The 13,346-nt window shown below is 37.0% G+C and overlaps 1 protein-coding gene across 2 annotated transcripts in view; it reads left to right on the top strand.

Annotated features, from left to right (window-relative positions):
- Nucleotides 1–13,346, top strand: part of fam184aa (family with sequence similarity 184 member Aa) — a 31,104-nt gene that overhangs the window by 1,246 nt on the left and 16,512 nt on the right. For both annotated transcript variants that reach the window (XM_084392867.1, XM_084392868.1), the window contains exons 2-9: nt 2,374–3,228; nt 4,838–4,973; nt 5,229–5,410; nt 6,301–6,486; nt 7,146–7,268; nt 9,586–9,747; nt 10,154–10,275; nt 10,666–10,816. In XM_084392867.1, coding sequence (XP_084248993.1) covers nt 2,374–3,228; nt 4,838–4,973; nt 5,229–5,410; nt 6,301–6,486; nt 7,146–7,268; nt 9,586–9,747; nt 10,154–10,275; nt 10,666–10,816 — 1,917 coding nt within the window. The remainder of the gene's footprint in view (nt 1–2,373; nt 3,229–4,837; nt 4,974–5,228; nt 5,411–6,300; nt 6,487–7,145; nt 7,269–9,585; nt 9,748–10,153; nt 10,276–10,665; nt 10,817–13,346) is intronic.

Below are 13,346 nucleotides of genomic sequence, written 5' to 3'. Positions count from 1 at the left end.
TCTTAAATCATGCAGTATAAACATGATGATCTAGGTATGTTTTCGAGCTATTGAAATGCCCTCAGGTTTTTTCTTTCAGGCTCCAGTCAGACCAATCCATGTGGTATTTTTAAGAAAACTAAATCAAGAGCTTTGTGTAGGAAAATCTAGTTTCATGTGTTTTAAACTGACAGCGAATGTATTAATACACTGACTAATTAGACTAGGTAGGGCTACTTTGCATTACCACAATTGTGCAGAATAGGGAGTCCTTACAGTATGTTAATAACATGGATGCGACAAAGGAATCAATTAAAGATGAAAAGGAGAACAGCAGCGAGCGAGCAGCAAGTGAAGACGGCTTGCTTTGATGTGCAACTCTTTAAGCGCATGGAAAGAGAGTCATGATTATGAAATGCTTGGCTGGAAAAACTGTTGGCACCCAAAAGGAAAACAGACTCTTGTTTATTAATTAAGAGTTTGGTCTAAATGAGAAAGAGTTTTATAGAAATACAAGGAATGTGATTTGGTTTACAGGAGCTCTGAGGACTCTGAACATATATTATGCATGCAAGAAGGTACATAGCAAAAACCTCTAGACTAAAAAAGAATTATTTAAATATTTGTACTGGAATGTGCAAATTGAATATAGTGCATTGAAACAGCATAAATGTGAATATATGTCCTGATTGGAGTGCAGTTTTCCTCTGTTTGTTGCAATCTTCTTATGTCTGATTTAGTGATAGTGACACAATAGTGTCATTATTCACCTTAAGTCAGTTTAATGTTGATTCAATTCATTTCAGTAATAGTGTCAATGTTGCAAAATTCATCAATTATGAAACAAACTTGATTCAGCTATAACCCTTAATTGCCAATCATATATTCGGGTCTTAGCGACCCGGATTCATATCTAACATGGATGGATCTCTGCCTGTCACGATGATAAAAAACTCTCCTGATATTAGAGTAACAATAACAGAAGAATAATATAAAGCATATTTTGAGCTTGGAAGGGTTCAGTTTGAGCAGATGTTTTATACCATCATCATTGTCTCCGTCAGAGCTCATTTCCCAATACATTCAGCATCTGGCTCATATTCGCCATCTCAAACATAATCTCAAAACTATCATTTTCAATCAGTATTTTGATCGCTGACAGCTTTTTCACCAGATCCACCATCAAGTGACAGTGACACTAATATATGATTGCGTTCAACGCTTGTTCTGCAGTAAATCACTGAGCCGTTTCAGTTTTTGCTGATGATATTTCCTATTCTTTTGTTTTCTGCCTGCAGTAACTATGAGTGAAATATCTCTTCATTGTGTATCAGACATTGCCAGTCATTAAAGAATCAATTATTGTTCTGCAGAAAAATATATATTTACAGACACTGTTACACACCTCGGGTCATTAGCAACCCTATACAGTTTTTTTCAAAAAATGAATGGGAAAACAGGCATTCTTTTATAATTTTATTATTTTTAATGAATAATGAATTGATTGAGGAATACTAAGAAGGTTGATGTCTAACTTGATCTAAATGAATGAGGAGGAGGGTAGTGAATGACTCCCAGGTCACTAAAGACTCGAGGTATGCATTTGCAACGGATTCTCATCCTAGGGCGTCATATACTGACACTTTTGACATTTCGTCTACATCCAACGCACATGGCACTCTTTAGCGTCAATATGACACGCACAGAGCTTTGTTCGGTCATGGGTAGGTTTAGGTCTGGGGTAGGGTTAGGGTTAGACCGCTAGGAGGCGCCTTCTGGCCCATATCTATCTGCGTCTCATATTGACGCTAAAGGGTGCCATGTGCGTTGGATGTAGACGAAATGTCAAAAGCGTCAGTATATGACGCCTTAGGATGAGATCGGGCTGGCATTTAAGGGTTAAAGCAGCTCAGAAGGCGATAGAGTAATCATACATCTCAATTCAGTTCAAGTTTTCACCAAAACTTCACCCAAAAATTTTAATTTACTCACCCTCATGTTGTTCCAAACCTGTATTTTGATGAATGTTTCAACACTTTTTGTTCATACAATGGAAGTCAGTGGGGTCCAAAACAACACTGGACCCTATTAACTTTTATCGTATGGACAAAAGACACAGATATTTTTCCAAATATCTTCTTTTGTGTCCCAAGTAAAGTTTAATAATGAACTCATATGTGGAATATTCCATTTAAAATAAACTCAAATTTCTTACTGGAGCTGCTTTTTTCAGCAAACATGAAGAGCGATCACATAATCACAGATTTTAAGGGTACAGCTAATGATAGATTTTTAGAGGGACTGAGATGAAAGACAGAGTCTGTCCAGAAATGGCTATGGATTTTCTGCAGCTGCATTAAAAACTGATTCTTCATCCACCCATGTTTCTCATAGGTCATTTACGCCCTCAACACGAAAAACGACGAGCATGAAGATGCCATCCAGTCTCTGAAGGAGGCCCACGATGAGGAGGTGCAGCACATCCTGACAGAGACTCGAGAGAAGATCTTTCACTACAAGAGCAAGATCGGGGACGAGGCCGACCTGAAACGGCGCCTACAGTCCCTGGAGGAATCCGTGGAGCTGCACGAACACATGAAGCGCCAAGCGCTGGCAGAGTTCGAGATGTACCGTCAGCGCATGGAGGACACGCAGCTCTGCACGGAGGCCCAGCACACGCAACGCGTGGTCTCCATGTCCCGCGAGGTGGAGGAGATGCGGCATGAGTTCGAAGAGAAGCTGCGCTCCTTCAGCCAGGTGCAAGCCCAGTTTGAGCAGGAAAAACGGCGGGCATTGGAGGAGCTCAAGTCAGCTCACAGACAAGAAGTCCAGGAGCTGCTGGAGAGCCAGGAGAACCAGAGTGCATCCTCAAGCCTAGAACAGGAGAAACTGGCCGACCTGCACCGTACAGAGCTGGAGTCGCTCATGGAGCGTGTGGAGGAGCTGATGCAGGACAAGGTTCGAATGGTGGAGGAGTACGAGGCCAAGCTGAGCAAGGCTCAAGGGTTCTATGAACGCGAGCTGGAGGCCATGAGGAGAACGCAGCAGCTCACCACAGAGAACCTGCTGGCCTGGAGGAGGACGGAGGTGGAACTGAGGAAGGAGTTTCAGGCGCAGGAGGCGGCGCTTCAGAGGACCCTGTGTAAACTCCGGTCCGAACTACACAGAGCTCAGGATGAGGCGCGAGAGAGCAGGGACAAGACCAACAGACTGCAGGCGTCTCTTAACAATGCAGAAGTCACAATTAAGGTAATGATTTGAGCATTTACAGTAAAAGGAGATTCATTGAAGGGTGCTTCTTCAAGGGTGCAACTTCAACTTGTATGGTGTTATTAAAACTGTCCGATTTTTTTTTTTATTTGTGTTGATATTTTGGGGATATTTAATTTGATTTTATCAATCAATAAATTCCACTAGAAACAAACCATTTTAATTTAATACTGTGAAGCTGCTTTGATACAATCTGTATTGTGAAAAGCGCTATACAAATATACTTGACTTGACTTGACTTGACTTGTATTAAAGTCATATTAGAATAGTCTTGGAAATGTCTTACAGTGTCTTCATGATTTAATTTGATTACATTTTATTGTAGATTTGATTGTTTTACCCTTTTTCCAAACCCCAAATTTAAATCTATTAAATCTCTAAATCTATCATAAATATGACACATTTTTAAAAACTATAATCTAAACAAGAAATGAAATAAGTAATTCAATGTACACCATTCATAAACCATTCAGTGGTGGATTTAGTTGATCAAAAATATAGTAAAAACAATAATATTCAACAATAACAAATAAATGCCGTCAATAAGAAACGATAATAAAAACAATAACAAAAATATTACAATTGAAAATAACTTGGATATAAGATACTAGGATAGAACTAACTAAGATATAATTTGTATTATTCTTTTTTTGGAAACGTGATACTTTTTTCAGGATTTTTGGAAAATGGAATTTTTTTTTTTTTTTTTTTACTGTACCTTTTGATTCATGTAATGCATCCTTGCTGAATAAAAGTATTAATTTATTTTTAAAAATCTTACTGACCCCAACGTTTTGGCAAATGGTAGTATATATTTTTAATTTACATTATTTTCACATACCATAATTTTGACCCTAATAAAATTGTATCAAAAGTCTACTAAGAAAAAATGACAAGATAAAAATCAGACATAGTAGGGTAATGTGATGCATGAGCTAAAGACAATTAAATGCATTATTTCCCAAATGTAACTTTGCAAAAGTGTGAAAATGATATTTAGTTATAAATATTAATATATAAAATGCTAGCTATGAAATTAGGACAAAAGACGTGGCTGTATTCCAAAATGATTAAATTTGAATTACACAATGCTATTAAAAACAATACATAATTTGAGATGTGGTGGAAATTAAATAATTTGTCATGGTTCAGAAAAATGACAGAATTCTCCCATGATGCATATGCATTTACGTACAGTATACTGTACATTGTTCGTGGCCAAATGACATAAAGCATGTGTTAAAAGTGGGTGCTTCAGGGCCCTGAAGAAGGCCCCATGCCGCTACGCGTGGGCATTTTAAAGTTGTCCATTTAGGACATGTCATTCTTACAATAAAGACATTTTAATTAAGGAGTGCCTCGGTTACCAGAGTTTTTCTCTACACTGCCTCTCAAGATGTTCCACCTTGGACCGAAGAGCACCCAAATCAAACTTAAAAGGAATTGAGCACGCCATTCATCTTGAATCTGAACTGTATTGGGTGCTTATTTTAAAATGAAAAGAAACAAACAACATTGAGATGTGATTCATAAAAAATAATAATAATGCATCTCAAAAAAGTAATTGGAGTCTATTTTTCTTTGACAGGAGTTACACAAGCAGCTGGAAGAGGCCATACAGGATGGAGAGATTTGGGTGATGCAGCTGAAAGATACAGAATATGAGCTGGATGGAAGCAGAGATCGAGTTCAGCTGCAGGCCAATGAAATCCTTCACAAAGCCAGTGAGAATAATGTCATGACCAAATTACATTTTTCTTCAGCATATGACTGTGAATCACTCAAGCTGCAATGTGAGGTGTTTTTTTTTTTAGAGAGGTTACAGTTTTGTGATAGCTTGGCAGGGATTGGTTTAGCTCTGAATTTTCACTTGAATGCTGCTCGGTTTTTGTATTTGCGATTGTCTCTTTCATATCCACAAATAATATGTCATAAGGAAGAATGAATCTAACAAAACACCTCATGTGTTTCATTAACAGGTCAGATAGGATCTCTTCAAGCAACCCAAATGAGCCACGAGGCCACTATCAGGGACCTTGGCTCCGAGCAGAACCGCCTGAAGGAGAAGATCCTACAGCTGGAGGAGGAGAGAGAGAGGCTTCAGAAACAGATTCAAACACTGGAAGAACAACAGCATCAGAAGATCCTCAATCTGGAGAAGGCAAGTTATTCTTCACCTTTTTCTTTTTCTTTATAATGGCCGAAGGGAGACAGGACTGAAAAGCTATTTGGAAGCAATTACTTGCAGAAATGTTGCAGTAATTACACTACCGTTCAAAAGTTTGGGGTCAGTAAGATTTGATTTTGAAAGAAATGAATTATTTTATTCTGCAAGGAGGCATTCAAATGATCAAAAGTGACATTAAAGGAATTTATTATATTACAAAAGATTTATATTTCAAATAAATGCTGATCTATTTGTCAAAGAATCCTGAAAAAAAAAAGAAGAAAATATCACAGTTTTCCACCAAAATATTAAGCAGCACAACTGTTTTCATCATTGATAATAATAAGAAATGCTTCTAAAGCACCAAATCAGCATATTAGAATGATTTCTGAAGGATCACGACACTGAAGACTGCTAAAAATTCAGCTTTGCATCAAAAGAAGTAAATTACATTTACATGTATTTAATTAGTAGACGCTTTTGTGGCTTACAGAAGATATTTTACAATAATTATTTTACTGTACTTTTGATTAAATCATTAAATGCTTCCGTGGTGAACATAAGAGACTTTTGTATGCTAATGTATTTTAACTTTTAATGTTCTAATATAGGCTACATTGATGCAATATGACACATTATTCAATATTCAATTATTGCTTGATCAAGATTATTCGATTTTTACATTTAGTCTCCCCTAATCTTGAGTGTTTGCTAACATCCCTGGGACTGGATCTATATAAGCATACAAACCCCCAAATATCATGTATACAAACTGTTGCTAGCATTTTGAAGTCAGTCACTGCCAACTGGGAACAATTATCAGGTATTCAACACAAGATATCGAGACTTGACAAAGTGTAAATGAAGCTGTGCTATTTTGGCAGACGCTTCGTGAGGAAAAGCAGAGCTATGAGATGGAGCTGGCACAAATCAGGGACAAATACGAGGAGGAAACGGCCTGTCTGAAAGACAGCCAGGCAGAATCCTTAGAAGAACTCAAGGAGAAACACAGAGTCCAGCAGGAAAGTGCTCGCAATGCCGCTGAGAGAGAGAAGAACCAGCTGCTCAGTGTAAGAACATATATATTTTACTATGGGTGTAGTGCTTAAGCTTGTGCGTTTGTTTATATGAATTCAGATCTATTATGAGCTTTACGTGTTTGCTTTATTAGCTATTTCACTTTAGATATTCCCTCCCTTGTGCTCTCTTTTGCTTTTTGTTATTCTCTGTGTTCTGTTTAATAAAAAATAAACTGCAATGACTTAATGCAAAACAAATTAAAAATATGAATATTCAGTCCTATTAAACAAGACTGGTGGATTATCACTGTTCCCAAACCATCTATTTAAACCCTGAGAGCTAATGCCAAATTACATTTTCTGCTCCTCGTTGAGTGGTGTTGCTTATGCAAACAGCCGTTTCTCAGTGCAATGATGACAATGAGATAGTGATATTTTTCCCACTGGTTTTGTGATGCTTCATACAAATAGCTATCAATCATGACAAATATTGAGACTAATCTTCTTATCATCTCATGACAATCACTGCAATTTATTTTTTGAAAATGTCTCCGTGCTCAACAAAGCTCTTTCACAGCTCTTGTGTAATTCAATTGAAAAAAGACTCCATCTGTCTTCAGCAGATCGTCCTCCTGTCTGGATTCACCTCTCATTTCAGTGCTCTGCTATGGCTTTTTTGAATGTTTTCTTTTCATTTTTTACTCTCCCAGGAGATGAGACAACAGTTTGATATCCGCCGTCTGTCATTGGAAGAGCAGAGAAACCACCTGCAACAGCAACTGGAGACCATACGAGAGGAACTCACTACCAAGCTCAACATGGCCAACCAAGAGGTTTATATTAACAATGGTTTACATTTTTTGTTTTCTTCAAAACACATCTTATGGTAGCTAGACTTTTTTTTTCTGGTCCAAACTGGTTTACATGGTTGATCAGCTGCATTGCCAGCAGAAATATAATACAATTTAAATGAAATAAAATAAATTATAAAAAATTTAAATCTATTTTATTTCATGTTTTATCCCAAGTAGCTGCTTAATAACTATTATTATATTTCACACCGATATTGATATCATCTGCTTCCAATATCAGTCTAATAAGATTTTTAATATTATGTCATAATTTTGCTGCTGTCACTTTAAGACCTGACGCACGGACCCATTGTACACATGCATTTTCTTTCTCAACTGTTTACGTTCACCTAAAACATAACTGACTGTGTTTACGTGAATTAGGGCTGGGTATCGTTAAAACATTTTCGATACCAATTTTATGAAATCCATTTTGACAAGATTACATTACATATTTCCTAAAAAAAATGACCTAAGGCAATTCAGTCTGCGCAGCGCCACCTACTCATCCGGAGATACAAAAATTGGCTATTTTTGCTTATAACTTCTGAAAATCATAAAAGGGGTCTTGATAGATTCTGGGCGACATGCCGAGTCGAATGATATCCATTTTTCCCGTCGGCCATTTTGAATTTTGTAATACGTATTAGCGTATCCTTATGAATCCCAGTATGGGTCATCGGCACAATGCCCTGAAGGAACCTGAGAAGTTTCGAGCCAGCGCCACCTAGTGGTAAAATCAAATATTCATATGCTTATAACTTTGGATTTGGTTGACATATTTTCACGGGAGTCATCTCCTTAGATTCCTGAATCCTTGCCGAGTCCAACGATACCAAACATGTTAGGTTTCGCCTTATGGTTTGTGCAGCATTGTGATTTAGCGTTTAAAAACTTTTGTGAATATCTTCGAAACCGTTAGTCCGATTGAGATGAAACCACTGTAGGAAATTTGGAAACATAGGTCGCTGGCAATACACTAATTCCCAAATGTCAAAACTTTATAGTAAGTGCCCAAAAAAAAAATCCAATTAAAGATTAGATGAGATTAGATACCTCTTCTCCCAGAGGTAATTTTTTATGTGCTCATATATATAAATGTCTATAACTCCAAAACTAAGTAAATAAGGTATTTTCACCAAATTTGACACACAGATGGGCTCACTCTGAGGACTCAGCGGTGGAACTGCGCCACTTGGTGGTGCTATAATAATTTTAAAAAATGTAATTGCCACTAACTACAACACAGTATTCTGACATAAATTGCTATATTTTACAAATGCATTGGTGTATCATTACGAAACTCGGTATGTGTCATCGACACCATGCCCTGAAGGTACTCAAAACGTTTTAAGACAGTGCCACCTTGTGGTCTAAAGTTATAATGAAATTAAAAAAATGCTAATAGCTATTGAATAATTTTAGCTTATTGTAACGAAACTGGTCTGAATAGATTCCTTGGTTCGTGCTGAGAACATAGATACCAACTTTGCCATATTTTGCCAATCTTCCTGTCTTCCATTTTAATTTTCTTTCAAAACCTGTTTTTTTCTAACTCCTCCTAGACTGTTTGTCTGATTTTCACCAAAATTGAATCATATCATTTTCAGACCATGCTGGCAATAAGTTACGGATTTCGTTTCGATAGACAAAACTGTTTTTGTTTGCAACATTAACAAAGTTTAGGCATGATGCCAAAACGACTCTGAGGCTTTATCTCTGCAATGCTTTGGCATATTGTCACCAAACTTTGCATTTGTTATTGTCACCTCACTCTGACCACACCACATCAATTTGGTCACAGCGGCACTTATTGGTCGAAAGTGAAAAACCATTAAATCATCACTAGTGACTGTATTTATTTCAGCCTAAAACCATCTTAAAATGTATTTAATTGCTCGTTGTTGCAGTTGGTCCATCAGGCAGGATGGAATGCGTTAGACTTTATAGAGAAAAGCCAAAATACCACAAAATTCATTGCTAATGCTTGTTTTTTCACCAAAAAAAGATTTCACTTCCTGAAGAATAATGTCTTTTGTAATATTTACATAATAATTAATTTATTCAATAAAATTTCTAATTCATTATTTAAAGCACATGGCAAAGGTGGCCGCGGAGTAGAGCAGTTTTTTTTATTTACCCCATGTTCAGTTTATTTCAATATTGTGACAAAAAATATATACTGTATATAATTTCCATCTTTAAGTCATGTATGTAAGAGAATGTACTAAAATAGTAAGAATGACCCATATATTTAGATTTTATACATGCATTTGATTGTATTTGTGTCTTCTCTCAGGTGTCCCATTTAAAGGATCTTGTGAAGGACAGTGAAGAAAATCTGGATTCTGCTGAGAGCCACATCTCCTGTCTTAAAGACAGCCAGGAAAAGCTTCTCATCGAGTTGGATGCCACTAGGGCGAGAGTGAGAGAGACAAGCAATATGCTCACGGATCTACAAGTAAAGCGCTCCACTTTCTTTAACTTCATTTATTATGAATTACGTGCATTTTGAGTCAGGCTCTCGTTAGATAGAAAAATAGAAGCGTTTAGAGATGTTGATATACAATTTTCACGTTTTTTCACGCTTTTAGAAGTGTGAAAACCACTGACGCATCTCGCTGTTTAGAGGGAGAAGCGGGAATTCGGTGTGGCAATCACTGCAATAGGAGACGGATAATAGAGCGTGGCGGGGATCTTAAAAGAAAAATTAAGCCTCATTCAATTTTTAAGACAGCCGCTTTTGTTTTGCACTAAAGCCTGCGAAGTGCAGGAAGAGTCTAAAGATGCCATTTGTATAATCAGCTCTACTGGAAACCGCTTTCTCTCTTTGCTTTTTTCCATGATGATTCATTATCCACTCACAGGAGGAGATAGAAACCCAGAAACAGCAACATGAAGCCAGGGTCATCACTATCAAAACAGAGGAGAAACAGAAAATGGACAAAATCACAGAGGAGCTGGATCTCAAGTGGACCGATGCTCTAAGGTGCCGCACAAAACATACAACAGAGCGAGATTTTTCTGTGCACAGTGCGTTAAATTGAATAAACTGTGACTGTACACAGTGTTTGGTTTTTAGAGAGTTCACACGGCAAATCAAATCTAAAATAGGAGCAGTCTGTCCGGCATCAAAGCCTGTGACAAATCCTCTTACACAGCCATGCATTTGGATTAAAATATGCTAATTACAAGAGTAAGAGGTTAACATCGAATCGCAGAGCAGCGCACAATATACAGTGAGCTGAAGGTTACTGAGACATCTGTGAGGTTCTTATTAACATTTAACATCTCACTTTCAGAGTCGCTTCCATGCAGTTTAAGTAATGCATTCTTGAATCTGTTTCAGTTGCACCCTCTCTTTCTCTTTTGGTTTCAGGGATGAGCTGAAGGGTCTTCGTGAAGAGCTTACAGCCGAACATCAGGCAGAGAGACAGGTGGCCCTGACACAACTCTCCCAGCAGAGAGAACTGGAGATGATGGCAGCCAGGGAGAGCTGGCAGAGAAAGGTGGAGGACCTCCTGGAACAGGTAACAGAAGGTCACGCAGGTGACTTTTTGTCATATCACCGTGTAGACCAAGACTGGTTGCCCACTGAAGCTAAGCAGGGTTGAGCCTGGTCAGTACCTGGATGCCTTTCAGTGAATAGTTCTTAAGATAACTATTTTTGTTCTCATTGTGAAGAACATTTTAATAATAAAAATAACCCTTTTCCACTATAAAGAACCTTTTATGCAATGGAAAGATTCTATGGATGTTAAAGGTTTTTTACGGAACCATTGATGCCAACAAAGAACCTTTATTTATAAGAGTGTATTGTCCACATTTTAGATTTTAGAGGTGTATGTACTTTTGTAACAAAAAAAACAAAAACAAAAAAAACATTTTCCAGAAGTACACTTGTTTTGCAGGTATCTTGTAGCATAAACAGTCATATAAACAATTGTGTTCTAAAACAAACAAGTGTAACAAAACAAACATTTGTAAGACCAAACAAAAAATGTAACTAAACGAAACAAACCATCTGTAAAAACAAAAAACATTTCTAAAAATCTAACAAAAATACAATAAATCAAAGCAAGTGTTTGTAAATAAAATAAAATTGTATTCAACACTTTTGTACCATTTTTCCCCAGAAATACACTTGTTTTTCAAGTTTCCTGTAGCATAAAATATGTTCTTACAAACAAACATTTGCAAGAACAAACAAAAAATTTAACCAAACAAAACATCTGTAAAAAAACAAAAAACACACACAAAAAAACACAAATGTAGTAGCAAATGTTTATAAAAATCGAACAAAAATGTAACAAAACAAAATGTTTGTAAAAACCAAAATGTAGCAAAACAAAGGTTTATGAAAAACAGGCAAATCTTCTGTATTTAAATTCTATTAACTTGTGTAACTGGATAATTTATTAGGGCAAAATGATTTGCAGAGTACTTAATATATGTTGAAATGCATATGTCAACGATCTAGTGTTTCTGACACCAATACCATGAACATTTCTGAATGTTTCGTTTTTGCAGCTTAGTTGGAAACAAAGTCTGACTGGACTGGGAAGGGAGCTTTGCGTTTTGAACATAGAGTATTATCTATTGTGTATAGTTTTTTTATTTGAAAAGATCAAGGAAATTCCTTTTTTTCCGTCATATATGTCTCCCTGAATATATTAATTTGGAGTGGTATGACATCTGAGAACATAAGAATTCCCATTGCTGTGGTTCTTATTTGAGTAACTGTCAACAACTTTCATCAGTCATTTAGTTCAGATTGAAGTGATGTTCTTTTTTAAATTCTGATGCTGTCAAGTCTCTTTTGGTCTTGTGCAATATCATGCAAACTTGCGTGACTGAAAATTCTAGATATTCCGAATACAAACACCGTCTCTAGTGTGCAGCCTCATTTCCCATGATGTTTTGCATGTTTGGCACTTTCTGTAATGTGACAGACCGCCTCCTGTACTCTGTCTGTCCGTCGCTCTCAAGAGCCATGTCACTGTCGCTTATGTCAAGAGCCTCCAAAAGTTGCTGCGTCAGACATCTGTCAGCATCTCTAGATGTGTGTCTTTAGTGCTTCCTCTGGTCAATGCCCTTCATATCATGTAAACCTAGGGATCTATACTATCAGTGATTTTATATTGACATATATTTGCATTTTTTAATTGTTTTGTTGTTGGCATCAGACCATATTTTTCATATGTTGTTGGCATATTTTTCTGATGATATGAAAAATCGGGTCGATTAAGCAATATAGTGGGTGTATGATGCATATCACGATGTTATGATCAACTACACTGAACAAAATTATAAATTATTCCTCCCCGGACCCCCCCGATACAGTAAAACTGCACATTTTAGAGTGGCCTTTTATTGTGGCCAGCCTAAGGCACACCTGTGCAATAATCAAGCTGTCTAATCAGCCAATCTTGATATGCCACACCTGTGAGGTGGATGGATCATCTTGGCAAAGGAGAAGTGCTCACTAACACAGATTTAGACAGATTTGTGAACAATATTTGAGAGAAATAGGCCTTTTGTGTACATAGAAAAAGTCTTAGATCTTTGAGTTCAGCTCATGAAAAATGGGGGCAAAAACAAAAGTGTTGCGTTTATAATTTTGTTCAGTGTATATGCTTTTCTCCGTTCTAAGTTGTTCAAAGTGTTTCTGATGATTGTTAGAAGGCAGCTGTCTGACTCTGGGATGGCGAACGGGAACATGGTTTGTGTAACATTATCAACACATTATTAGCTGTTTGATAATGTGGTTAAGAAAAGGCTATTTATATTAATTGCCAGTATATGTGCGTTGTTGTAAAGAGCGTTCATTTTGCAGCGTTTACCTCAGTAAGTTGGCTGAGTGAATCTCTTAGCTGGTGTGAGTGAGTGGAGGCGGGGCTAATTAGCATATTCATAGTTCCACGTATACTAAATGAAGCAATGGTGTAGAGTTACATTCAAGCTATTTTAAGGCATGTACAATGTTTAAAAGCAAAAACTTTTAAATATGTCACTTTGGTGATCAAATTGGGGATCAAATTGACTATAGGCGGACTTTAA

This window comes from Rutilus rutilus (assembly GCF_951802725.1).
Source record: "Rutilus rutilus genome assembly, chromosome: 21".
NCBI lineage: Eukaryota > Metazoa > Chordata > Actinopteri > Cypriniformes > Leuciscidae > Rutilus > Rutilus rutilus.
The sequence above is the reverse complement of the archived record's forward strand: the minus strand, read 5'-3'. Positions and strand labels throughout refer to the sequence as shown.